At 36.7% G+C, this 27,549-nt stretch overlaps 1 protein-coding gene across 1 annotated transcript in view; it reads left to right on the top strand.

Moving 5' to 3' along the window:
- The window catches only part of AKAP12 (A-kinase anchoring protein 12), a 119,336-nt gene that overhangs the window by 73,221 nt on the left and 18,566 nt on the right, over positions 1-27,549 (top strand). The window contains exon 4 of the mRNA XM_020986768.2: positions 5,268-5,367. Coding sequence (XP_020842427.1) covers positions 5,268-5,367 — 100 coding nt within the window. The remainder of the gene's footprint in view (positions 1-5,267; positions 5,368-27,549) is intronic.

The raw sequence follows: 27,549 nt of genomic DNA, 5'->3' as shown, positions 1-27,549 counted from the left end.
AGAGATTTTTGGTTCTCCTTTCGCTCCGCTGAAGTGCTATTCTAATGCCTCATCATGGCACAGGGTTGATCCTGGGTACTAATAACTCCAGAGCACAAGAACTTTTTTCTGCTTGGCACAAAACTTACATAGACTCACCACCAGGTTGGCTGCAGGGTGATGTATTTGTTCCCCCTGCCCCCCCCCACCCTAGCATCTCTCAAAGACAAGGTACTAGGTCAGAGACGTTTTAAACTTGATCCTTGGAATAACTCAAGAAATACATTATTCAGGGCACAAACGATAAAAATCAGGTTTTATGTTAGGAGTGCAGCCTATAGTTGGAACAATGTATAATAATAATAATAATAACAATAATAGTAAGACCTGACATGTATATAGCCAGGCACTGGGCTAAGCGCTTTACAAATATTATCTCCTTTGATCCTCACAACAACCCTGCAAGGTAGAGGCTATTATTATCCTCATTTTACATGTGAGGCAAACTGAGGTTAAGTGACTTGCCCAGGGTCACACAGCCAGTAAGTATACATACGTGTGTGTGTGTGTGTGTGTGTGTGTGTGTGTATGTGTATGTAAGCTATATCAGTCATTGCTAACTTGCTCACTTTAGCAAATGAAGACAGTCATAAAACCAAGAGCTGAGTAAATTTAAGAACATGGATCGAGGTGTTAAGTGGTCTCCCACATTTGTGGTCCTGTTACCATCTGCTTAATCTTACTGGGTCTCAGTTTTCTCATCTTTAAAATGGGAATAAAAGTACTCATCTCACAGGATTGTTTATCAAGAGAATTACAGGGGATAATGTGCAGAAAGTTTTTGGGAAAAAAAACCCAAGTATATTATAACAACTTGGAGTGTAAAAGAAAGGCCCTTTGTAGGAGGTGCCTGCAGCTGAACTCTTATAACCATTCCCAAAACTCTGAAGTTCTTTATTGCTGATGGACATTGTGGGATTTTCCCTTTTATCTTTAAACTTTCATTTAAAATGACCATCCTTCATATTTTTGGTAAGCAAAGTCTTTAAAGTAGAAATGTAATCTAAGAGCATTCAGCTCTTTAATATATGGACTCAGCATGTGAATGTGTTGAAGCCAAGTTATTCCATCTGTGATGTTACTATGACAATACATCCATATCTTTTCCCATGAAGTAGATTATATAGCCTAAGGACAACTTTGCGTGGCAGGGGAATGCTGCCAGGTGGAATCAATTTAGTACAGCTAAGGGTTTCTGCATAGACTACCTTGAACTTAAACCATCCATTTATGGAGAACTAAAAGAAACACAAAGGCTATTTTGATCTAAGCCGCTGGTGAGGCCAACAAAGGTCTGTTGAACAACGGAGCAACAGAGGTGATTATGTGTGCCAAGCAGGGTGCATCTAGCCCTGAGATTTCTTTATCTCAGCAGAGTAGCTACTTGTTCATGAAAACAAGTCTCTTAGGTAAGCAAAAATGGAGTAGCATCATTATTAAAATCTTTTGTCTCCCATCTTCGTCAAGTAAGGGGTCCTCTACATTTCATTTATGGATCGTTTGATGCTTAAGTATGTGTGGAAATGATGGCTCAGCTGATTTGGTAGCGAAGTATTCCATGCTAACAGCATCAAAGACTAATAGAAAATGCCTAACTACAGAGGTGATATAGACATAGAAAAGAAAGGCTTAAACCCATTTCAGAGGAATTTTAATTTTCCATATGTTTTAGGAAATGAGGATTTAAAAGGCAAACATGATATTGTTGATTACAGAAGGTACAGAAAGCTTTAGTTAATGTAGCTACCTGGTTTAGAAATAGTAGAATCTTTCAACCTAGAATATAGGATATTCCTTTTATTCCTTGTTCTCCCCCTCTGTCATTTCCTTTTTTTCTTTCATCACTTTCTTTCTTTTTTTAATATAAATTTATTTATTTTTAGTTTTCAACATTCACTTCCACAAGTTTTTGAGTTCCAAATTTTCGCCCCATCTCCCCCGTCCCCTCACTCCAAGATGTCATGCATTCTGAATATCCCTTCCCCTAGTCTGTCCTCTCTTCTATCTCTCTCCCTTCCTATTTTCCCGTAGGGCAGGATAGACTTCTGTACCCCATTTCCTATATTTCTTATTTCCCAGTAGCATGTGAAAACATTTTTTTAAACATATGTTTTTAAAACTTTAGGTTTCAAATTTTCTCTCTTCCTCCCTCCTCACCCACCCTCATTGAAAAGGCAAGCAACTCAATATAGGTTGTACATGTGCAGTTATGCAAAACACGTCCATAGTAGACATGTTGTGAAAAACTAACTCTATTTCCCTTAATCCTATCCTGCCCTCCCATTTATTCCATTCTTTCTTTTGACCCTGTCCCTCCTCAGAAGTATTTACTTCGGATTACCCCCTTTCCCAATCTGCCCTCCTCTCTATCATCCCCCTGCTGTCTTGTCCCCTCCTCTCCCTATTTTCCTGTAGGGTAAGACAGATTTCCATACCCAATTGAATGTGTATGTTATTCCCTCCTTAAGCCAAATCCTATGAGAATAAGATTCACTCATTCCCTCTCACCTTCCCCATTTCCCCTCCACTGTAAGAGACTTTTCTGTTTTTTTGTGAGATAATTTACCCCATTCTACCTCTCCCTTTCTTCTTCTCTGAGTATCATCCTCTCTCATCCCTTAATTTTATTCTCCAGATATGATCCCTTAATCTTCAGCTCACCCTGTGCCCTCTATCTATCTACATATACATACATATAATTTTTTTCCTCCAACTACCCTAACTGACAAAGGTCTCATGAGTTCAAATATCATCTTTCCATGCAGGAATGTAAACAGTTCAATCTTAATAAGTCTCTTATGATTTCTCTTTCCTGTTTACCTCTTCATGTTCCACTTGAGTCCTGTATTTGAAAGTCAAATTTTCTATTCAGCTCTGGTCTTTTCATCAAGAATGCTTGAAAGTCCTCTATTTCACTGAATGACCATTTTTTCCCCTGAAGGATTATACTCAGTTTTGCTGGGTAGGTGATTCTTGGTTGTAATCCTATCTCCTTTGCCCTCTGGAATATTATATTCCATGCCCTGCGGTCCTTTAATGTAGAAGCTGCTAAATCTTGTGTTATCCTGATTGTGTTTCCACAGTACTTGAACTGTTTCCTTCTGGCAGCTTGTAATATTTTCTCCTTGACCTGGGAACTCTGGAATTTGGCTACAATATTCCTAGGAGTTTTCCTTTGGGGATCTCTTTCAGGAGGAGATCTGTGGATTCTTTCAATTTCTATTTTGCCCTCTGGTTCTAAATATCAGGGCAGTTTTCCTTGATAATTTCTTGAAAGATGATGTCTAGGCTCTTTTTTTGATCATGGCTTTCAGATAGTCCAATAATTTTTAAATTCTCTCTCCTGGATCTATTTTCCAGGTCAGTTGTTTTTCCAATGAGATATTTCACATTGTTTTCTAATTTTTCATTCTTTTGGATTTGTTCTACTGTGTCGTGATTTCTCATAAAGTCACTATCTTCCAATTGCTCTATTCTAATTTTTAAGGAAGTATTTTCTTCAGTAAACTTTTGGACTTCCTTTTCCATTTGGCCAATTTGCTTTTTAGGGCATTCTTCTCCTCATTGGGTTTTTGGACCTCTTTTGCCATTTGGGTTAGGCTATTTTTTAAGGTGTTGTTTTCTTGAGGTTTTTTTGGGTCTCCTTTAGTAAATTGTTGACTTGTTTTTCATGATTTTCTTGCATCACTCTCAGTTTTTCCTCTACTTCCCTTACTTGCTTCTCAAGATCCCTTTTGAGCTCTTCCAAGGCCTGGGACTGATTCATATTTTCTTGGAGGCTTTGGATGTAGGAGCTTTGACTTTGTTGTCTTCTTCTGGTTGTATATTTTGATCTTCTTTTTCACCAAAGTAAGATAACATAGTCTGACTCTTTTTGCTCTGGTTGCTCATGATCCTGGCCAGTTACTTGAGTTTTAAACTCTTTGTTAAGGTATGAGTCTGCTTCCAGTGTGGAGAATGTACTGTCCCAAGCTTCAGGGGTTTGTACAGCTGTTTTCAGAGATACTTGTAGGGACCTGTAAATTTTCAGTTCTTCCAAGGTGGTATGATAAGGGGCGAGGTGTTTACTCCTTTCCTGGCCTGTGACCACAAGTACTCCCTTCTGTCCTGTAACTGTGAGGAGGGGTTTCTCTGCACAGCCACTACAAGCTCTACCAGGCCAGCACTCCTCCTCACTCCAGCACCACGCCCAGAACTGTGACCCAGATCCAAACACAGGCAAAGCAAGAGATTCCTGCCTCAGCACTGGCAAAGAGATCCCTGCAATCTCCCTCTGATCAGCTTCTCGATTCCCTTTCAGTCTGTGGGCAGGAAGCTCGGGAAGCAGCTGCGCCCCCACAGGGCCACACTCTTGGGGAATGGAGCTGAGACCCCATCTTCCTTTCTCAGCGCTGACAGAAACAGACTTTTCCCACTGACCTTCTAAGTTGTCTCTGGCAACTTAGATTGAGGAGTCTGGAAACCTCCACAGCTGCCCGAGATTCAGTCCTCTGAGGCCTGCTCCAGGTTTGCTGCAGCCTGCACTCCCAGCCCATCGCGATACACCTTTCTGATCAATCATCCAGGTTGTCTTGGGCTGGAAATTTGTTTCACTCTGTCTTTTTGTGGGTTCTTCTGCTTCAGAATTTGTTTAGAGCCATTTTTTATGAGTATTTGGAGGGGTTTGGAGGAGAGCTCAAGCAAGTCACTGCTTTCACTCTGCCATCTTGGCTCCACCCCTCTTTTTTTTTAAAAGGGAAATGAAGGTCATTTTATATTTTCTTTTCAAAATTAATTTTTATTAATTTATTTTGAGTTATCAACAATCACTTCCATAAGCTTTTGAGTTTTAAAATTTTCTCCCCCTCCATTCTCACGTTCTTGCCCGAGATGGCAGACAATCATCTGATATATGTTCTACATATACATTCCTATTAAACATATTTTCATATTAGTCATGTTGTAAGGGAGAATTAGAACCAATAGGAAGAAACACAAGAAAGAGGAAACAAAAGAAAAGAAAAGAAAAAAAAGAGCAAATAATATGCTTCAATTTGCATTCAACCTCCATAGTTTTCTTTGGATGTGGATAGCATTTTCCATCATGAGACTTTTGGAGATGTCTTAGATCCTTGCATTGCTGAGCTTTCATCACTTCTTAACATGAGGTAATGTTTATAACTTATTTAGCTGTATTTCATAGACTGAATTAAAATTGCTTGGGGTTTTTTTTCTCTCTGTTCACATAGCCTCTACAGAAGAATGGACAGATAAGCAGCATTAATGAAATACCAGAAGGACAAGGAGGAGACCCAAATAAACAGCAGGAAGAAGCAGTTATCTTAGACGGTAAGTGAAATTTGGTGTCATAGGCTGATACGTTAGTGTGCTTTGAACCTCAACACCTCTAAATGTAAGATGTATTCCAACATTACCAGAGGGATGTAATGGAGAAAGCAAACAAAATACATAAAATGTTTCTTTGAATGTTCTTGGTAGCCTCTATTTCTTGGAAGAAGTACCATGCCATAATTTATATATTTGTAAAGCTTGGTTTCCCACTCTTAGGCATTCTTTTCTGGTAGGTTAGGCTGATACTTTGTTGATTTCTCTGCAGTCCCTTGGCTTATTATGTTTAGTGAATGTGAATTCTTATGGAAATGCTGAATTGGTTGCTTTGTAATAGTTAATACCTCTTCATTAGGGGTAGATCTGTTATACTTGCACATTTTTTCTCTGTCGTATACATTTCATTTGAAAAGAATCCTCATTTTTGTTCAAACATCTATGTTCTGCATGCTATTATAGTTGCAAGAAAAGCTAGAATCAAACAGTGCCTTGGGACTGGTAATTGGATATCAAGCCTTTCACCACTGGGTTGCTGGCTTAATTTTTGCCAAAACTGAACAGAGTAGAGCCTCAACATTATTACTTTTGAAAGTTTCTTAATCTTTTAGAAATGTGAGTATGGGGAGGAAACATTTATAATAAATAGCCCTGCTTGGGGAAAAATCATAGTGCCCTTTATAAAAATTGAGCTCTAACACCTTGATCAGCAGGCCTCATGAGAATGACCATATGTTGAACCAGAGTAAACCACTTTGCAGATTATTCAAAATAAATTTGATTCCTATTTTAAGGAAATTTTCCCACTACACTGTCTTCATATTGTAAATACGTATCTTGGTACAATCTTGTTTCAGTTTGGTATATTTTGTAACAGGCATTTTAAAGGAAAAGGGGGGGGAATATCTTCCTTTTAAAAAAAATTATGAAACTGAAATATTTTCCTTTTGTCTAAAGGAGATTAGTGATTGGCTCCTAATTCCCATTATGTAGAGCCTGTTTCTCATCTTCTTCAGTGCCCTGCAGAGTTGCTTCAGGCATGGAGCTCCTTTTGAAATCAGTGGGAACTCTGAGCCTGCTCAGCACCACAGGCATGATTTAAAGTGAAAAATAGACGTAGTCCCGTACATGTAATTATGTGTACAAAGTAGATGGTCATAGACTCAAATTCCAGCAACTCAGAGTGCACTTGCCTAACACATTCAGAAGTGCCAGTCTGTCTCCTTTCCAAATGCAATAAGTTGGAAGTTACTTAATATATTTATTGCCCAGAGTTGTGCTCTAGGCCCTTTTTTAGGCAGTATGGGGGTATTATATGGCAGTATTAAAAATTATTATGGCTTTCTACTAGACTCAGGAGTTTATAATCTAGTTTGAGAAACAAGATGTGAATATGGGGGAAGTTAAAGGACAAAGATTTTAATCACAGTTCCAGACAACAGAAAAGAATACGTGATTAGCTGTCAAAGAAGCCTTGCTTAAAACTGCCATAGAGAAGAGAGAAAGCTTTTCAGACTTTCAAACAGGAGAAAGTTGTATTTGAAGTTGATTTTGGGGAATGGGGTGAATTTAGATTGGTGGAAAGGAAAAGGTATAAATCCAAACCAGGTGGTGTGAGGCTTAAACCAAAGCTGGGAGCCATAATTGAAAGCATTTAATTATTTAAATTAAGTTGATTTGACTTGAAGAGGGATGATTTGCATAAGGGTGGGATAATGCTGGGAAGGTCTGTGGCTAGATTATGGATCCACCTTAACTCTGGGCTTCTTTCTGGAATTATAGCTATCTTCCCTCCCTCCCGGTCCTCTTTGGGGCTTTCCTCTAAATTAATCTCTCCCTCATAATGGAATTTAAATAGAGGGAGGAACTAGAGGGAGTGAGGTCACCCAGTGGATAGACTGCTGGACCTAGAATGAGGAAGATCTGAGTTCTAGTCTTGCTTAAAACATCAACTAGCTATGTGACTCTGGGCAAGTAATTCAACAGCTGTTTGCCTCGATTTGTAAAAATGGGGATAATAACACACCTACGTCACTGGGTTGCAGTGAAGTTCAATTTAGATAATATTTATAAAGTACTTAGCACAGTTCTTGGCACATAATAACTGCTTTGAAAATGTTTATTCCCTTTCCTTCCTTTACTTCATTTGATAGTATATTTTTTCAAGAATACATAAACATCCCTACTAATTTCCCCTTTATATGGTTAGTATTGTTTAGGTTAACTTTTTTGAAATGCAGAGGGGTGGAGGTCGAGAATAGATTTCAAAAGAGGAGGAGAAGGAGAATTTTTCTTGAATGTGGCATAATTTAAAAATATTCAATGTTGGCACCAAACTTAATGAGCTTAAGATTTATTTCAAGGGAAGAAAGAGAACTTTGGTTCTTTTTCTTCAATTAGCCCTTGCTCTGTGGATATATATTCATACATTTAAGAAATTTGATCTAAGATGGTGCAAAAAAAAAATTTAAGCCTTACTTTTGATACCTAAATTTTAAGAATAAAAAGCAATCAAAGGAAGAGATGGGAAGACACTCCCCTTCGGGGAGGTAGAAGACCCACAAATGTTACACATTGTACATATTTTCACTTTCTAAATGTATCAGTTGTGCTGACTTTTCCTCTCTAAAAAAAATTTACCAATTGTCTGGGGTGGGAGGCGGGGGATATCATGGTGATGTAAGAAACAGAAAACATCAGTAAAAAATTGAACAAAACAAAAAGCACTGACCAAACTAACTTGCTCAATTAACTAAAATACTATTTTCTATGAAGTCTTCCTTGGATCCTCAGTCCTCCCTCTCCCACTTGACCCTTCTTATATAACAAAGGAAAAATTGTGCAAAAATGCCTGATGCCATGACCAGCTTCAAACAATGCATGTGGCATTCTGACTAACTAATAACTACCCTTTTGTGGAAAGGAAGGAGAGGTTTATTTCATTATCTTTCAGGGTCCGATTTCTTTTCAATTGCTCAGAAAAAAAATCTTGACTTTTTTAGTGATCTTTTCATTTACATTGCTTTGTATATGTTTTAGATTCTGTCTTACTCTGTACCAGCTCATGCAAATTTTTCAATGTTATTTTTTATTCATTGTTTGTTTCGCAATAAAAAATATATTCATGCATCAATGTATTTCAGGTATTCTTCACTCAGTAGTCACATTTCTTGATATGGAAATGAAAATTATACAGGGACAGATAAAAATTAAACCTGTTTTCTTTTTTCCACTACCAAATCCTTTATATCTACATCATGTATAAACTTTAGCTTATATTATTTTTATTTTTTAATTTTTAATTTTCAAATTTGAACTCTCTCTCTTTCTCATCTCCCCATTCTTCTTCCTACCCCCAATAAGAAAGCGAGAAAAAAACCCCGTCTTTATAAACATTTGTAGTCAAGCAAAAGAAATTCCCACATTGGCCATGTCCCCCCCCAAAAAAGTATATATGCCTCAATACTGTACTCTTGGGTCTATCACCTCTATCAAAGGGTGGATAGCATGTGCCATCTTGAGGCCTCTGGAGTTTGTGATTGGTCATGATATTGATCAGCATTCCCAAGCCTTTCTAAGTTGTTTGTTTTTATATTATTCCTGCTAAGATAAATTGTTCTCCTGGTTCTCCCCACCTCACTCTCATGCATGCCGTTTGGACATAACCACTACATACTAGTTTCAATGATGAAGGCAATTATGATAAATTTATACTGAAGTAAGTAGGAATGTGGGCATTCTGCTTGAATTTGCATCTAAGGACTCTTAAAATTCTATTTTTATTACAATGATAAACATCTCTATTGTTTGGATATCCAGTTTAGTTTATTGGTTGTAGTTTCTTTCAGACACTAGTCTATCCTCTCTTGGAGATAATACTCAGATTTTAGTTTTCTTAATTGTATGAACATTTTAGTTTGAGCTCACCAACTCCTAAGGTTTGGTTCATTTGGGACTTGAAAAGTGCAAAGTACTGTTGCCAAATAATCACTAGAGTCTTCGATTCAGAGAATGCACTCCTTACCTAAGAGAAGTTCTCTAATTTTGAGCACAAAATCACTTTTTGACATTATGGTTTGGGTCTTTGAGTTGTACTTTCAAAGTACTCAGAATATAATCCTTTTTCTTTGAGATGCCTTTCCTTGTTCAGACCTTTTTCATTTGTGAGTGACTCTTTTGGGGTTTTCTTGGCAAAGACACTGGAGTGGTTTGCCATTCCCTTCTTCAGATGGGGAAACTGAGGTTAAATGGCTTGCCCAGGGTCACACAGCTAGTAAGTTTCTGAGGTCAGATTTGAACTCAGGTCTATCCTAACTCTAAGCTTGGTGCTCTGTCCACTGAGCCACATAGCTGCCTGATGTCTTTACTTGGTAAAATGTAAATGACCAAGAAGTTGAATCCTACTTCAGCATATATATGGCCATTTTTTGTTCCAAATGGGAGATTACAGTTGGCACCGATACTATGAACATTTATCAGGGCAGTGGCTATCATACCTTGTACAGTTCTCTGCACATGGTAGTTATTAATAAATGTTTTCTTTAATGAAAGTTTATCACTTAGTCTTTCAAGCAAGTCATTTGCATAATCATTTTGAGAAGAGAAACAATCCATTATCTCCTTAATGATTATATCCTTTAACTTGAATTTGTTTAAATAACAAAGTGGTAATTCACCTTCCAGATAATTAAACCACTTCATATATTTAAGAATGGATTACTCTTTTTGATTTTTGTAGTAGATTTTTTAAAAAATAGATGCTTTTCAGAATTTGGGGTTTTCATAGAAACCTACCAGGTTTTGCTTGGAAACATGAAATCAAACATTGACCTTTGTGTAATTAAAGAAGGACTCCTAGTAGTGCTGTCAGCTATGATTAGTGGTTGGATAAGGGGGGGGGGAGTCGGGAGAGGATTGGGGGGAGAGTGTGAGTGGTGAGTTCACCCCTCTCTCAGCCCTCCTCATGCACACATTCGATCTTTTCAAATACAGATCACCCTTCTTTTGTTGCATGGCACATTCTCAAGGTGTAGTCTGTTTTATAATGTTTTGAAAACTGGCTGGAAAAACGGACCTTAAACTCTAGGCAAAAATAGTGAAGAGACATTTCTTGGAAACAGTTTTAATTCATTCTCCCTGTCCTCCTACAATATTTTTTAGTATGGATGCTGTAATATCACCTATAGGCTACCTCTCTTATTTTTAAACTACATCAGAGCACAATCCAGCATTAATATCTTTATTTTTTCCAACCAAGAAAAAAAATTAGAAAATTACTTTAAATAGGACTTTAGTAGTCCAGAGCAATAGAGTTGATACCATAGTTTAGGAGACATGGGTTCCATTTCAAATTCTGTCACAGTATAACAATGTGTCTGGACAAGTCACTGAAGACTGTCTTGTTCTTCTCCTTTATAAGGAGTGGTTTGGATAGGAGCAATAAATTGTAACATAGGACCGAGGTCTATTGAACTTGTTATTCATATGAAGAAATAGTTTTCTTAAAGAGGGTGTTTCAAAGACTTTTACTGCCTGCAAGGCGAAAATTAGAATGGCCTCGTGTATTGTTGTTACATGATGTCTTTAGTTTTGCTTAGAAGTCATGAACCAGAACTTTAATTAAGTAAAACAAGGGTCCTTAAAAAGTTTTGCTCATAAAAATTCCATCCACTTAGCACTTTTGTGATGGAGTGAATAAAAGATCTATAAAGCCTGGCCCAGAAGGCATAAAAATGTAATATGGCCCACATTATTAGGAGGAAAGGGTGTTATGCATAAGTAGATGGCAGCTAATATAACTAAATGCCAAGTATATACAGACTTCATTTCTCTCATGTTAAGGCACAACATCTCAAGGTATCAAGGAAGATACCATCCATTGACCTTAATTCTTCCCCTCCCCCTCAAAAGGGCAACTTGCTAAAATATTTATGGCAATATACACTTATAGTGAGGGCATACTTGAAGAGAATAGTAGAAGCAAACCAGCAATCCTTAAGCAAATTATAATCCTCATCCTTAAAAACCATTACATAATTTACTTAAAGATGTAGAAAATTCAAGTTTACTCTGCTCTTTTTTTTGTTGACTATTTTAAGTTAAAACCCTTTGGTAAAGCAAAACATTGTCTTAAAGGCTTCCTCCAGTAAGGTGGAAGGTGTTTCACAAGAATATGCCAAAGTTATGCAAAATTATGAAAGATTCTTGAAAGTTAAAAAACATTATGTCCAATAACCCTTTCTTTGATCATTAATATTAAGAAAGAGATAAAACAGGAGGAGAACAAAAGATCATTGTTTTCTCATGATTATGTCAGGCCCAGGAGAATATCAGAGCTTCCCAAAAAATAGTTAGCATTTATGTAGTGCTTTAAGGTTTCTAAAGTGCTTTACATGTGCTATTACATTTGATTATATGATAATCAACCTGATGAGTTCCATAACCACTCTAAGGAGTCGGACCTTACCATCCTCAAAGGGAAAAACCAAGTGGGTGAAAAATGCCCATTTTCTAGACTATCTTATAGTCAAGTGAACTGCTTATAGTAGTCATCCATCACTGTATACATCTTGGACAAACATTGTAAATGAACAGTAACTTGGGCCCAGAATTGAACGGAAGATGGTAATAATGCCTTTGGGAAATCACAGAGGTCTTTTAATGACCACAAGCTTCTTATTGAAATGAAGGTTAATATTCTTCTGGTGTTGTGATATATGGCCATGAGTCATGGAACACTATAGTTTCTGCTGAATTGTGATTGTGGGTCCCCCACATTGCTATGTCGAGGCCAAGGGTGGGAATGAGCTATAATACATAGGAGAAAGGGGTATAAAGAGCAACATCAAAGGAAGGTGTTATCAGAAGAAGGTGAGCTGGAGAGAAAGAGGAATGGATAGCCTACAGTCTTCACTGGTGTCCTTGTGAGGTCAAGAAAAATTAGGAAGTCTCACATTGGTTGAACCCTTTATGGCAAATTTATGGTAGAACATGGACAGGGAATGGGGCAGGATGATTTTGTAATCTGTGTCACTGGAGGTAATACCCACATTCTTTTTTTTTCTTGATAATTTATGTATTTATTTTTAGTTTTCAATGTTCACTTCTATAAGATTTTGAGTTTTAAGTTTTCTCCCCCTCCCCCTCTCCCCTAAGACGGCATGCAATCTGATATAGGCTCTACTTATACATTCATATTAAGCATATTTTCCCATTAGTCATGGTGTAAAGAACAATTAGAACTAATGGGAAGAACCATGAGAATGAAGCAATAAAATTAAGAAAACTATTAAACTAATAAATAAAACTTAAGAGCTGGTTTTGTGAAAAATAAAAATATATATAAATATAAAATATATAAACCTTTGGTTAATTTGCTTTAAAAAAAAACCAAATTATCAGCATCAAAAATGAAAAGGGTGAATTTACCCACAAAAAGCGTCAAAAGACAGTCTCTTCCCTCAAGGAGCTTACAATCTAGCCAGGGAGAGAACAAGCAAATATGTACCAAGAAGAATATATACAAAATAAATAGGAAATAATTAAGAGATGGTGAAGACACTAAAATTAAAAGGCTTTGGGAAGACCTACCGGGATTTTAATTGGGACTTAAGGAAACCAGAGAAGCCAATAGGCAGAGATGAGAAGGGAGAATATTTTAAGCATGAGGGATAGTAAGAGAAAATGCCTGATGGTCAGCGTCACTGGATTAAAGAGTAAGTGGTATGTGGTGGAGGTAGATCCGTTCATGTACACCATCTTCAGAAGGTCACATCATTTGTCAAGAATATAGGTATAGAATGTAATTTAGCTCAGGATTTTGTCTTTTCCTTTGGGAATACTTACAATATCAGATAAACTGGTTGTAAACATTTTAATAGTAGATAAATACCCCCTAGTAATTTCATGCCACCATATTTAAGGAACGTATTCTGCTTTCAAAACCAGTTATAGACCCTGAAAGACCTTCTATGAGATTTGTTTGGTTTAAATTCAAATTCAGTAGTAAGGGTTTTTCGAAACACTATTGTGTTCAGATAGGTTTTCCAAATCATAAAATTTAGGCACTATTACCCTAAGTATATAGCAGTTTGTGTTAGTTTTATGTTTCATCAAAGGAGAATGCATGTGCATATACTATTATAAGAATATGAACCATACCTATTAGGCTGATTATATTTGATTTACTAGGCACACCTGGACCTAAAAACTTTAAGGGGGGAGGGGAGTTGCAGCAGGAAAGTGATTTTCTGTTGGGTTTTGAAATTTTAATTATCATGGCACTTTGAGCTCACTTTAAGAACTGTGAAAAATGTTGTCTTTAGAAGAAAATTCCAATTTACTTGGGTGAAGATTTATGCAAGCTTGTTAGCTTTTGTAGTATCATTTATCATGTTGATTGATGAAGAAGGTTAGCAAATACTGTTCTTGCAAGTCAATCTGGTTTTTCTCCCTTTGCATTTATGTATGAAATTAATCTGCAAATGTTAGAAGGTTAATATAGCTATACCACTAGTTGCAGATCTAAATTTTTTTAAAATAAATTTTATTATGCTGTACGGTTAGGACCATGGGAAAAACAAATAGAAATTTCTTATTCTCTAAACTATTTCATGGGTTTAGTTCAGATCTTTTGACATTGAAAGAAGCTTTGAAAAAGGATTCAACAAACCTGGCAGGTAAAGACTGGTACTTTTTCCATACTTTTAAAAGACTTTTAAAAAAAGATTTTTGATATCTTTTGGTTTTTACAATCTCCCAGGTTTCCTTTCTTTATCCATTTTTTCCCTTTTTCTTATAACAAAGAAAAATTAAGAAAACTATTGAACTAATAAATAAAACTAAGAACTGGTTTTATGGAAAAAAAAACAATAAAATAGATCAGCCTTTGGTTAATTTGATTTTAAAAAAAAGAAAATCAAAATATCAGCATAAAAAATGAAAAGACTGAATTTACCCACATTCTTAAGATTAGTCAGTCAACAAGACATTTATTAAGCACCTACTATGTGCCAGGTATTGTACTAAGCACAGAGGATACAAAAAGCATCAAAAGACAGTCACCCTCCCCTTTTCCTTATAACAAAGAAGAGGAAAGATAGGCAACAAACCAATCAGTAATATAAAATAAATCTGGCATTATAAATTACATTGCACTATAACACATTTCATTCAGGTATCACAATTTGTTTAGACATTCCCTAATTGACATACATTTACTCGATTTTCACTACTTTCCTGTCACAAAAAAGCTTTGCTTCACATATAAGTGAACACCCATGAACGTGCTTTCCTTTTTCTTTTTTACACTGAATAATTTTACTGTTTCTTTTTTTAAAATTTGCTATGTAAATGCAAGGTATTATTATTTATTTATTAAGCAATAAGAGTCATTGGATATTTTTGAGCAGAGCAGCAATGTAATAAGCATAAATAACTTGGTAGGGATTCATAGAAAATATTGGAAGAAAAAGAGATTACAGGGAAGGAATCCATCCTGATTGCTGATGCCACTGAACCTATGTGTATACTTTCCTTTTAAGTGACCACAACACTTGAACAAAAAAAGTTCTGAATTACAAAATAAATTAGTGCAAATCTCCCTGATTGATCAGTACTGAAACCCTAGGAATTAACCAGTGGTAGCCACAATTACAATTGTTAGTAGCTCCTCTATTTCGGAAGCAACCAAATCTCAGTGACTTTCCTTGCCTACACCCCCACTCACTTCCTGTTGATTTTTTAGTTCTCCTTTGTGAGAAACTCCCCTTTCACTTGGCAGTTGTCTTAATACTAATGAAGAATTCACTGCAGCTGTGGTAATAATGCACCTTCTCCTTTGCATGCCCCACCCCCTCACCAGACCCACACTGATACACAGAGGCCCTGAGGAGGTGATTTGTACAAGTCTGGCCAATGCGATTCAACAAGTATTTTAAAAAGCACTGGTGGTAGACACTAGAGAAAATAAACATCTATTTGAGAAGCTTCACAACCTTGGAGTAATCCTCATTTCTTCTCTCTACTCCCTTTCTCACTTTCCGGTCTAGTCAGTTTTATTCCAGAACATGTCTTCTCTCTGTCCCTTCTGCACTCATCACCACCATGCCAATTCAAGACATTGTCACCCCTCGTTTCTCACCCCTCAGCTATTGCAGTGATGTTCTAATTGGTGTCCCTGACTGTATCCTCTTCTTACCTGTCCATTTTCTGTACAACAACTACCAAAAAAAAATCTGGTTAACTCTTTGAGAGTAGGGATTGTTTCAATCTGTATTTTTATCTCCAGCAGTTAACATAGTGCCTGGCACATAGTAGCTGCTTAATACATTTTTGTTGATTGTTAGATCATGCTACTCTCATGTTCAATCTATACCTTGCTTCTTTTATTTTTTGGTAGTACAATTTTCTTAATTAAGACTAAATTTATTCTCAAACATGAATTTAAAGAAATAAGGAGAGAAAAGTTGCCCGTGTGTGTGTGTGTGTGTGTGTGTGTGTGTGTGTGTGTGTGTGTATGTATGTGTATTACACAGTGACCTTTTTTTGTTTGTTTTAACTTCGTCACTAAATGATAAGGGTGTCTTTCACTGTAAACTTAGATAGGCAGAAGCTCACAAGGAAGATGAATTACATACCCGTTGCTTGATTTTTTAATAGTGGAGAGATCAAAGGAAGTCTGTCTGTTAATTGAATTTGTGAGTTAACATCTTTTGCCTGCCTTGCTGTTTTGGCTTTTTTCATTAGGCTGATGACTGTTGACCCATCTGACTTTACACTTAAAATGCTCAGAATAAAAAAAAGAAAAAGATGAAAATAGAGCTAAGATCAGTTACTACTCTCTTTAGCCCAGCAAAAAGTGCTTCACTCCTTTCTATCCTATAGAGGAACTGTTGAGTTTGCTGCCCCTAGAGGTAACAATAGGATACAACAATTAATACTGCACACGTGCACTTTATCTGTAGAGACTGTGAGCGGCTTGCCAATGTTGAGTGGGAAAAGCTGGCTGGTCCTACTCCCCAACCTGCACTTCACTTCAAGAATTTGCTCTATGGTTGACGTGGCTGGGGGCTTTTAGTTCTCTAGGCTTCGAGTATGTTGCCTCGGTGGGTTAGCAAGGAAGTAAATTTTAACTAAGGCAAACTGGCTTGAAGAAAAGAAGGCGTACTTGTAATGGATATATGAAAAGGAGATCTTTTGTCATTTTAGTCTTTACATCTTGATGTATTTTCTTCATTCTGAAAATCGGGTTATTGCACTACTACCACAACTTCAGTTTCACATTTTTCATCATCATCATCAATTACAATAAAGTATAACAGCTAACATTTATATAGCACTTATTTTACCAGGCATTGTGATAAGGTCTTTATAACTATTATCTTATTTGATCCAACCGTGAGGGTTAGGAGCTATTATTATCCCCAGTTCATAGTGGGGGAAACTGGCAGACAGAGGTTAAGTGACTTGTCCAGGGTCACACAGCTAGTAAATTTATAAGGGCAGACTTGACTATCCAGCTATGCCAACTTGGAGAGACAGAACTGGACTGGAATTCAAGAAATTGGTCTAGATCTCAAACATCAGCTGGAGCTGTTAACGTTTTATGAATCTTTCAGCTGTGATAGATTTTAAGCAAGACTGAGGCTGGATTGATATATCTACTAGTAACATTTTGCCAGTAGTATTATGTAGCCTTTTTATACCTCTTTAAGATTTACAAAGTAATTTATATATGTTATAGCGTTTGATCCCTACAACAACCCTGAGAAGGAGATGCTGTCATTTTTCTCATTTCACAAATGAGGAAACTGAGGCACAGAGAGGTTAAATGACTTGCTAAAGGGTCATACAGGAGGATCAGAGGTGAGAGGTAAACACAGGTTTTCCTGACTCTAGTCCAGTACTCTGGACTATCCACTGGGGAGGGCTGCCTTTCTAGTTGAGTTTATATTTATTTCTGGAACTATTTTATTCACAGTGGTCTGTCTGGTATCTATTGACCTTAGTCACTTAAACCTCCCTCTGACTCTCAAGTACTTCATCTCAATAGGCGGTTGATCTGCTCAACGCAATGATCAACCGCAAATCCAAAGGGAAGGCAGTAAGCATTTATATAGTGCCAGCTGTGTGCAAGGCACTGTGCTAAATACTTTACTAATATAATCCCAGTTCTATGTCTTAATACTGAAATAAGTTTTATTTGTTATAACTGGTTAAATATTTTCTGTAGCTCTTTAGCAGTTACAAATTGTTTTCCTTATAACAATGCTGAATAATAGGTGGTACAAGTGTAGTTATAATTATATATCTATGTCTATAACTATAATTATAGTTATATAATATATATAGTTTTATAGGTGGGGAAACTGAGGTGCCTAGAGGTAACCTCCATGGGCAAATCCTCTAACCTAGGCAATGTTTGAGTTGGGCGATTAAACAGAGATCTCCCAGTTCTATCTAGTGCTCTTTCTAAATAAATAAAATGATGGGAAGGTCTTAAGAGCTGGAAAAGAGCAGAAATGTAGCAGTACCCCTATCCAGGGAGAGAGGGGACTGGAATTCTTCCATTTTGAGTTTTATAGTGGAAAAATCTGTAGGAATATATAAAATCTGCAAGAAGCTGAAAGGTTGGAGAGTTTTCACATTTCTCTCTGAATGTCTTTATTGATACTCAACATTGACACTTGCAAACTAAACATTTGGAAATCATTTTTGATGAAGGCTTATATCTGAATCCTGAAAACTGTGGTTGCTTCTTTTTAATTGGTGTAAGACTAGAAAAACAAAGCCATGTTAGGAATGAAATCCCCATCTTGATAATAGGGTACTGACTCCAAACTTTTATGCATCCCAACACTTAAAACAATTCCTGTGTCTCTGCTTGGTCTTGCTGCAATAGGGGCAGGAGGGGGAGGGAGGGCTGTTTTCTTCTAACTGAGCCACGTGACTAATTTGGTCATCCTGCCAAGTGAAGTAAGAGGTGCTTTAAAACTCTCCAGCCCAGGGAAGGAACAGACCGCTTACGGGATGTCTGTCCTGTAATTAGGCTGATGAAATGCATCTTTGGTCTGCTTTTCATACCAGGCACTGAAGGAGCGAGCGAACGTTGGTCAGTCTGCCTGAGCAGGCAGAGTGTGTGCTCGCCTTGGTTAGTCGTGGGGGCTGCTGCCTGCCTCCTTCTGTAGTGTAGCCTTCTGTTAGACTACACAGAATAGAATAGCAGTTCGGAAGCCGCCTTGCCTGAGAAAGGAACAAGGATTTGTGAAATCTTGCTGTTTAATATGCTAGGGACCATAACAATCACAGGTAAGGAAAGTGGACTTATCAGTGTCTGGGGGGCTGCAAGTCAGTTGGTTGAGTTGATATATTTGTATGTACAAACTTTATTCTGTTGACCATGCTGGGTTCATGTTTGGGGTGTGGCAGGATACTAGAGTATTCTCATTGACTTGGATTTCTGATGATTTTATGTATTAGAAAATCATGTAACGTGTTCATTCTGGGGAGAGATGGGTAGGCAAAGAATATTTTGGAACACAAGGGTTCCCCTCCTCCCTCAAGCTGGTAATCTATACCAGCAATTGTGTTTTTAATATTCCTATATTACCTATTTAATATTTCTATGTTACCTTTGCAGTCAGAGAGACAGTTTTTTAAAAAGCAAAACTTGACACTAAAGTTTAATAATACATGCTGAACCAAACTGATTATACTGGAAAAGGTTTTTTTGTTGTTTGTTTTTTTAGAGGGTCCCTCAGAATAGGATATAATTAAGGAGACAGATACTTATTTTTGAGACATTATAGGCAATATAAAGCTTAGTTTCAAATATGCCAATTTATGAAAGTTAAAATTTTGTCCAATATTTACGATAAGGAAGTTGTAATCTTCTCTAATAACGTAATTCTAATGATACTTAGCATGTCAGTGTACTCTTGAGTTTTTGCTTTCTAGGAAACTGCCAGTATGCATAAAGTAGCATTCCTTTATTTAATGTATCTTATAAAACACCTGATTCTTAGTGTAATTTTTGGTTTCTGGAATGAATGTAGAGACCCTGACTGAATCTAATAAATTAAACAGTTTCCCCTCTTAATCTTTGTAGCTACCACCCAGCCTTCCCCAAGTGTTAAATGGCAGTTTTTAACCTCCTTAGAAACTCCAGGTCTTTTAGTAAAAATTCTTTTCATTCCATTGCTAATAGCTGTATTTTCACTATATTTTCATTTGTGTGTGTTATTTTCCAAGCATAAGCATATATGTGTGTATATGTATAAATTCACATATACATATTGGAAAAACCTTTACTTTGAGCGCCTAGAAAGTTCAGTACATTATATTTTCCCCTCATAAAAACAAATCTGCAAGAACTTGTTTCTGCAAACCATCTTCTTTTTTTTATTTCAATTTTTCATTGTTTTAATGGAGCCTGAAAAACCCCCCAGATCTTAATATGCTGGAGATTGCAATGTTTTTGCTTGTTTTGACTCTCATGCAAAATTGTACAAGTCTGCTAGAAATCATAGAAAATTCACTTCAAGCTTTTTCTGTTCACACTTTTCCCCCCACATGGTATTTATAAACTGTAGGAGAAACCTATCAAACTCCAACACTGCCTTCAAGGGATGGCATGTGGTGTAAAACAGCTGGCAGATGGGGGCAGGGTTTCAGGCCTAAAGTTCTAGTTGGCTGGTTTGTTTATGATTGGGTTTTCAATAAAATAGCTACTTAACTTATTGCATGCTGTGGCTCTATCTTTCTAGCTTTCTTTTGGGGGGAAGTAATTAAAGGTTAATTAAATTGCTTCTCTATTAAAGGAACCTTTTTTTGGCAGGGTCAGATAATACTGAAAATGACAAATGATGGAAAGGGATAGGGTAATATGTAAACTTTTTAAAGCCCACCAGCAACTTGGATAAAGTGCTTTCTGAATTGCAGCATAATTTTTACTGGGGGGGGGGAGGTAAGGGAAGATTCTACTTGGCATTTATTTTGGGGAGTGAATAAATAAAGTAGCATAGGGAATGAATAATATGCCATAGAAGCTTGGGCAATACAAATAATTTAAGAATATGCAATCAGATGAAATACTCAGTGTTGAAGGGGTTTTATCTTGACAGAGAACGTTCTTATTCAAAAGTAAGATTTCACCAATATTTTTCAAATGATTTATGTTTTTGAAAAATTAGTACACTTGATGGGGCAAATAGCTGACAGCTTCCCATCTTGTTCTATAGAATTTGTCTAAAATTGTTTTATTTTTAAAAATCTGGCAAAGAATTCATTTTATTCCATTCTTAGAGCAATACAAAGAATGACTAGAGTAGTTATATTTAAATTTCGTATTCTTTTCATTTGTTTTATTTTTATTGTGAATGGTAGTTTAAGGGAATTATATAGAAATTAGAATCCAACAGCCTTAAATTTTCTTCATCTTCCTTCTTTGCACTGCCTATTCCCCCAGATGTGGAATGCATTGTCTCCTCACCTACACCTAGGAATCCCTCACTTCCTTCAGTATTCACTACACTCAGGCACCACCTTCAACGCTTCCTCTTCTGATTACTTCCCTCCCCTCAGTTACTGATGCCACCCCTTCTCTACCTGATATTTATTGTGATAATTAACAGTCCCTTGATCATGAGGGCTGTTTTTGCTTTCTCTTGATGTTTCCTATACCTTAGCAGAGTGCTTGGCACATAGTCAGTTAATAAATGCTTGAGTGATTTGTAGTCTAAATGTTTCATATACGTTTATTATTGTACAACATGGGTCAAGTACCAATGCTATGCTAAGAGAAACTCCTTAGAAGGACTGAAGTTAAACAGGGGTTAAGATATCATACATTGAGCTTCACACGGTGAGGATTCATATTCTGTGTTATGTGTGTAGGGAGAAGGGAGCATTCAGTTAATGAAATAAATCTTTTTAGGCTCCAAGAATAGCATTTACTTTTGGGAATTTCTGAGGGAGGTAGAGGATTAATCAAGGCAAAAATCAGAGAGAGAGTGAGTGAGTGTGTGTATGTGTATGTGTGTGTGTGTGTGTGTGTGTGTGTGTGTGTGTGTGTGTGTGTGTGTGAGAGAGAGAGAGAGAGAGAGAGAGAGAGAGAGAGAGAGAGAGAGAGTTGTGTATGTGTGTGTGTTTTCAAACCACTGGTGTCTGAGTACATTAGGAGTTGAGTGAAGTGTGTTGAGGAAAAAAATCAGTGACATCTTTGCTTCTTTCTAGGTGATTCTCAGATTTCACTAGTGATAGTTGATGGGTTTATTGATGACAGACAAATCCATTTAAGGTGAATTATTAGGGAACATCAAACATATGTTCCTATATAATTAAATATCTCCCTTCTTCCTTCCAAGATTGGGGCTGTTTGTTCCCTGAAAATATCTTGACTCTCACCCCACTCTTCTGCAGTTAATTGTTAGTGTTCTCCAAGTTATTTAAACATGTTTTTTCTCTCAGTAAAATGTAAGCACTTTGAAGAGAGAAACATTTTTTGGCTTTGTATACACACAGTGCCATGTCCCAAAAAGGCACTTAAATGGATTAGAGGGTTAAAGAACTAATGCTCGTGTTCTAATTTATGAAGGCCTCAAAGCAGGGATTCTTAATCTTTTTTTTGTTGTTGTTCATGGATCCCTTTGGAAGTTTGGTGAAGCTTATGAATGGACCCCTCAGAATATTTTTAAATGCATAAAATAAAACACATAGGGTCACATAGGAAACTAATTATAGTTTGTAGTTAAATAACTAGTTATTCAAATTTTTAAATAAAACAATTTCATGGATACCAGGTTAAGGCTGCCTGACTTAAAGCCTATGCTAGGGGGATGTCAGTTTGTGGAATGTCAGAGAAAAACTAATGTTTTTCATGTATAGTGTCTAGATCACTTCAAGAGGTTTTAGTAGTTAAAACAAACTAATAACTTTTAATTGTCTATTAGCTATCATTAATACCCCTTCTAGAATCCAATTAGGATATGATTTGTTCCACAAAAGCCATTTAGAGATCTCCATCTTAAAACATTTTACATGGCATCTTTATGGAATTATAATTTTTTTGTTTGTTTGCAAATATTGGTTTGGGGAAACCTAAACTGAAGGTAGTTTCAGCTCAATACATTGATAATAAGCCTGCCTCATTAAAAGATCATTAAGCAGAAGAATATGACATGCAACAAAACCCAGATACGTTGTGGATGATTATTACTTTCCTTTGAGGTTTAAAAAATGGAGTTTTTTAATGGTCAGTGGGTTTTGGAACATGGGGAGTTGGGTGTGTAGGACATAACGGATAGATTTAGAATGTGGAGAATTCTTGGACAAATTCCAGAGCTGTGTTACAAATCTTTGGAGAAAAAGTCAACCAGCTCCAGATGTCGACATGGTTGACTGCAAGCCCATCAAGTGTTTTAGATTTAACTGTTACAGTCCAAGCTATTACAACCCATCCCCAGCCATTAGAAAGTTAGTTTAGCCTCTGCTTATCAAAAGTAAAGGTCAAATCAAGGAAATGGATCTTAATCTTCTTAAATAATGGACGTGTCAATAGTTTGCCATTTTTTCATGATAAAAAGCTATTAGACACACTATATTGAATTTTAAAAATACTGTTGTTGGCCCTCACATTCCTTTTAGTGTTATATCCATATCTGTTTGAATAAAATTAGGCTGTTTCAGCTCCAACTAGTAAATCTGCCTCATGTGCAATCCTGTTTGTTTCTAAAGGATTTTTAAAATGAAATAAAATGTTCTGCTGTCATCCCTTTGTCTATCTGTTTATGAAATAGTGAGTTAGAAAAAGTACTTACTGAAAACAATAGCTTATGTCATTAATAGCCACCAGGCATTTGTGTTAAACCTTTTCGTGGTGAAGAGTTTTCTTTTACATTTCACTGTTAAATGTGAAGGAAACTTCATTTCAATCATCTTTCAGAAGATTCCTAGTGAATTCCCAGTGAGAGTTCAGAATAGGGTAGTGTCCAGTGTCCATGTTCTTTCACATTAGTCTTTAGGGCTCCTTGGCAAATGAGAAAGATATTTTAGATATTTGGAATCACCTGGAAGATAGTGAGTGAGATGGGGGGAAATGGGAAATGTTAGTGTGCTGTAAATGAATAACCACAGAATTTTTCTTTTTAACCTGAAGACCTTAAAGATCATCTGGTTTAATTCCCTTATTTTGTAGATTGGGAAACAGGGCTAGTGAGTAACAACTCAGAGGTACAAAATCTTAGATTTAGAAGTGGAAGTGACCTTACAGGTCATACTGTTAATTAGTGTCAGAACCTGGACTGGAATCCAGGATGCCTGACTCTCAGAGGCCCACTCCTTTTTTTGACTAATACTGCTTCAAAAATCCAATTAATATATGTTGGTTGAAAACAGATTTGTGTGTGCATTATATAAATAGTGGCATTAGGCCTTCATTAGTCCTGTTTTGCTTTTTTAGCTTTTCATTATGTAATTTTTGTCAAGTTAGGGACACTATAACTTGTCACACACCTTCCTTTCATAGAGAACTAATAGAAAAATAATTGAGCTGTTCTGAGAAGCTCCTTTTTTTCAATTAAGCTTCTCATGTATATATTCATAAAATAATTATTCTTTTGAACTTCAGGTTTCTTTTGTTTATTAAGCTAGAAGATACAATGAATGGAGTTGATGTCTAGGCTATCTACGTGATCCTGGGCAAGTTCCTTATCTGCCTCAGTTTCCTCATCTGTAAAATGAGGATAATAATAACACCTACCTTCCCAGGATGGTTTTGAGGATCAAGTGAAATAGTATTTGTATAGTGCTTTACAAATATTAAAGTGGAATATAAAGACTACCTATTATTGATGAACATAGCATTTGATGTTTTTTTATTTGATGTCTTTTACTATATAAACTTTATGATTCCATAAGTGTAACATGATTCCAGAATTCCGTAAACTTTGAAAATGCTTGTCATCATGTGGCACGTCCCTCCCCTTCCCCCACATACCCTTACACCCCTTAAAAATATCAGAGTGGCTAAGTAACTGTCTAACAACAAATGGGAACCTAGGAAGACAGAAAATCTAAAATCACAAACGAGAAGCCTGCATTCATAAAGGAAAAGAGGAAGCATATTTTTTAAATGAAGGCATCAAGAAGTCCGGGGAAGTATATATTACCTTAAGAAAACGGTAGTAGTAAGGGAAGCCATTTCTCTTTCTGTTGCATGATTCACATTTTAAGGACATGATTGTCTAGAGAAAGATAAGGGGGAAGCTTATGGTGGAGCTGTGCTATTACCAAATGACAGACTTGTTGTCATTGTCATTTCCTTTCAAATGTTGCTGTTGCAATTGGGTCATTGTTATTGACTGGTATATACTTTCCAGGAAACCAGAAGGATGTCCGGATTGCTTAGTCAGTATGCAGGCAGTATCCCCACTGCTTGTTAGGATGTGTAAATAATGAATGATAGGTAATGCCCTAGGGACTAGATAGAATAAGGATTCCTATCTACTCGATGGACTTGTATCTGAAGATGTTGTCTTCAGCAAACGAAATAAGCAAAGGCCATTTTACCTACATCCTAATCAATTTTTTTTTTCAGTGAGGCAATTGGGGTTAAGTGACTTGCCCAGAGTCACACAGCTATAGGAAATATTATGTGTCTGAGGCTGGATTTGAACTCAGGTCCTCCTGACTCCAGGGCCGGTGCTCTATGCACTGCGCCACCTAGCTGCCCCTCCTAATCAATTTTTTATGTGTGCTCAGGCATACCTTCCTTTTTTTCTTTTTAATCTAAGCAAGGAGAAAATACTTTATTCTTAGAAATATTATTTCTGAAAAAGAAATGGCAGGAAATGTTAAGTATATTGGTATTAACTTTTATATCCCAAGCAGGTACACGTCTCTGAGCTTATGTTGTTGGTGGAAAGTGGATTTATATTCACATAGAAATGTTTGATAAAGTTAGAATGCTACATCGAAAGTGTTTACTTCAGAAGGAGGGCAGCAGGCCTGGTTATAACTTAGTTAATAAGGCTAATGTGACTTAGTAGAGAACTGACCTTGGATCAGGGAAGGCAGTTTAACATCTGCTTTTTACACATATTATTTGACCTTTGGCAAGACACTTAACTTTCTCAGTGCTCTAGGCAGTTTTCTAAGACCAGAAGTTGTAAGGAGGGCTTTTTTTTGCTACATCAGTGAAATCACAGGTCCAATCTCTAATCCTAATAGGAAAATTAAAGAAAAGTGAAAAAATGGGAGCAAAACCAGTGCATATGAGTACACATTAATCCCCATTTTTGTTGGCCCCAGGCCTCCAAATTATTGGCATCTAGATGCATTTGACCTGTCATGGTCCCTTTATATTCAGTGAAGTTTATTTTTGTTTTTGTTTTTTTGTAAGGAGTAGTGAATGGGGCTGTTTAAATGCCGCCTTAGTTAGTGAGGGGCAGGCAGGTGACACAGTATAAAAGCCCTGGGCCTGAAGTCAGGAAGACTGACCTGGCCTCAGACACTTACTAGCTGTGTGATCCTGGGCAAGTCACTTAACCCTGTTTGTCTTAGTTTCCTGGTCTGTAATGTGAGCTAGAGAAAGAAATAGCAAATCACTCCAGTATCTTTGCCAAGAAAACCCCAAATGGCGTCACAAAGAATCAGATACAACTGAAAAAACGACTCAACGACGAAATGGTGAGGTGATTATAAGAGGAGGTTTGCTTTGCCCTAACACAGCAAGGACATGCAACAAGGATACTGTGACAATTTCCTTTTCTAGATTTCTCGTGGTGACTTGTGGTTTTAGGTGCCCATCAAGTCCAAGAGTCTAACTCTTTGTGGCTGGGACTTTTTATGCTCCTAAATGGCCAAGGAAGCTGAGGCTAGTTGGGTTCAAGGGACAGCTTTGTCCCATATCTACCCTCTTGGCTTGAGGGAGGTAGAAGACCAAGGAAGTATCTTAGGGAAGTTGAGGTCAGTTAGGTCCCTGGTGTTGCTTTATCTTTTTAGGTGAAGACCCCATTCCCCACCCCATTATAGGTAGGAGAAAACAAGTTGCATCAGGTAAATGCTTGTCTAATCACACTCACAATTTCACCTTTATGCTAATATGTCCCAATATAGTTAATTCTTGTTTCTAACATGATCTGCAGTCCCTATCTTCGATGGCCTAGTAGACATTTCTTTAAGGGCAGGTTTCTGTTAAACTTTACAAAGTCATTTACCTTCTATCTCTTGTCTTAGAGCTTTCATTCCCAACTTCTCTATCTCCAGATATCACCATTGAATATTCGGAATTACCTTGAACTTTTCCCTTGGTTTAATCTTCAAATTGATCTTTCTAAATACCATTATCATCATTTCACTACTCTGTTAAGACTCAAGTGGAGAACTGTTGCTTATAGGACAGCACTCAAATTCCTTAGCTTGGTAGTTAAATTAAGGCCCAGAGAGAATAAGGGATTTAACTGCTAACAGGTAGTAGTAAGACCTAATTGTCACAGAGGTCATCCTGAGCATGTTGGGGAGTTAGGTCCTTTGGCTCCAAATCCCAGTGCTCTTTCCTCTCTCTGTGCTCTAGGGAGTGGTTAACCTTGGCAGTGGGCTCCCTTTCCTCTCCCCTAATCACCCGCCAAGCAGAAGGCAATGGAAGAATAGAGTTCACTATACTAGATTTTGCTTTATAGGCAATTTTCCAGGAATACAACTACCATTAAGATATATAAGCCTGCTGTAGCTGTAAAATTGTGATTATTCTGATTTAGAGATATCAAAATAGCATGACACTGCCATCTGCTGTCTTACGGTATTCATTTAGTTAGAATTGTACACTAAGAAACTGGGGTTTTTTTGGAGGAAACCTCAAGTATTAGTATTATATACTAGTATTAGTATAATACTATTTATATGATTATATATTAGTATTAGTACAGTCTATTAATATTAACTACGCACTGTGGTTGAAGATATAAACCAAATCATTATTTTAAACAGTTCTAAATTAGTAGTTTTTATCACTTGGATTTGGAATGAAGACTACTGTATCTTTAATACATATTAATAATAATTATAATAAGTAGTTAATAATATTTTTAAGTCACAAGGGTCACGTTATTATGTTATGAAGCATTATGACTTTTTTTTGGTATCTGATTTTTAAATAATTTTCTTTTTTTTTTTTTTTAATTTTTTTAA

The sequence above is a fragment of the Phascolarctos cinereus genome, unplaced genomic scaffold (genome assembly GCF_003287225.1).
Source record: "Phascolarctos cinereus isolate Bilbo 61053 unplaced genomic scaffold, phaCin_HiC Scaffold_5;HRSCAF=322, whole genome shotgun sequence".
Lineage (NCBI taxonomy): Eukaryota > Metazoa > Chordata > Mammalia > Diprotodontia > Phascolarctidae > Phascolarctos > Phascolarctos cinereus.
This window is presented reverse-complemented; position numbering and strand designations above follow the sequence as displayed.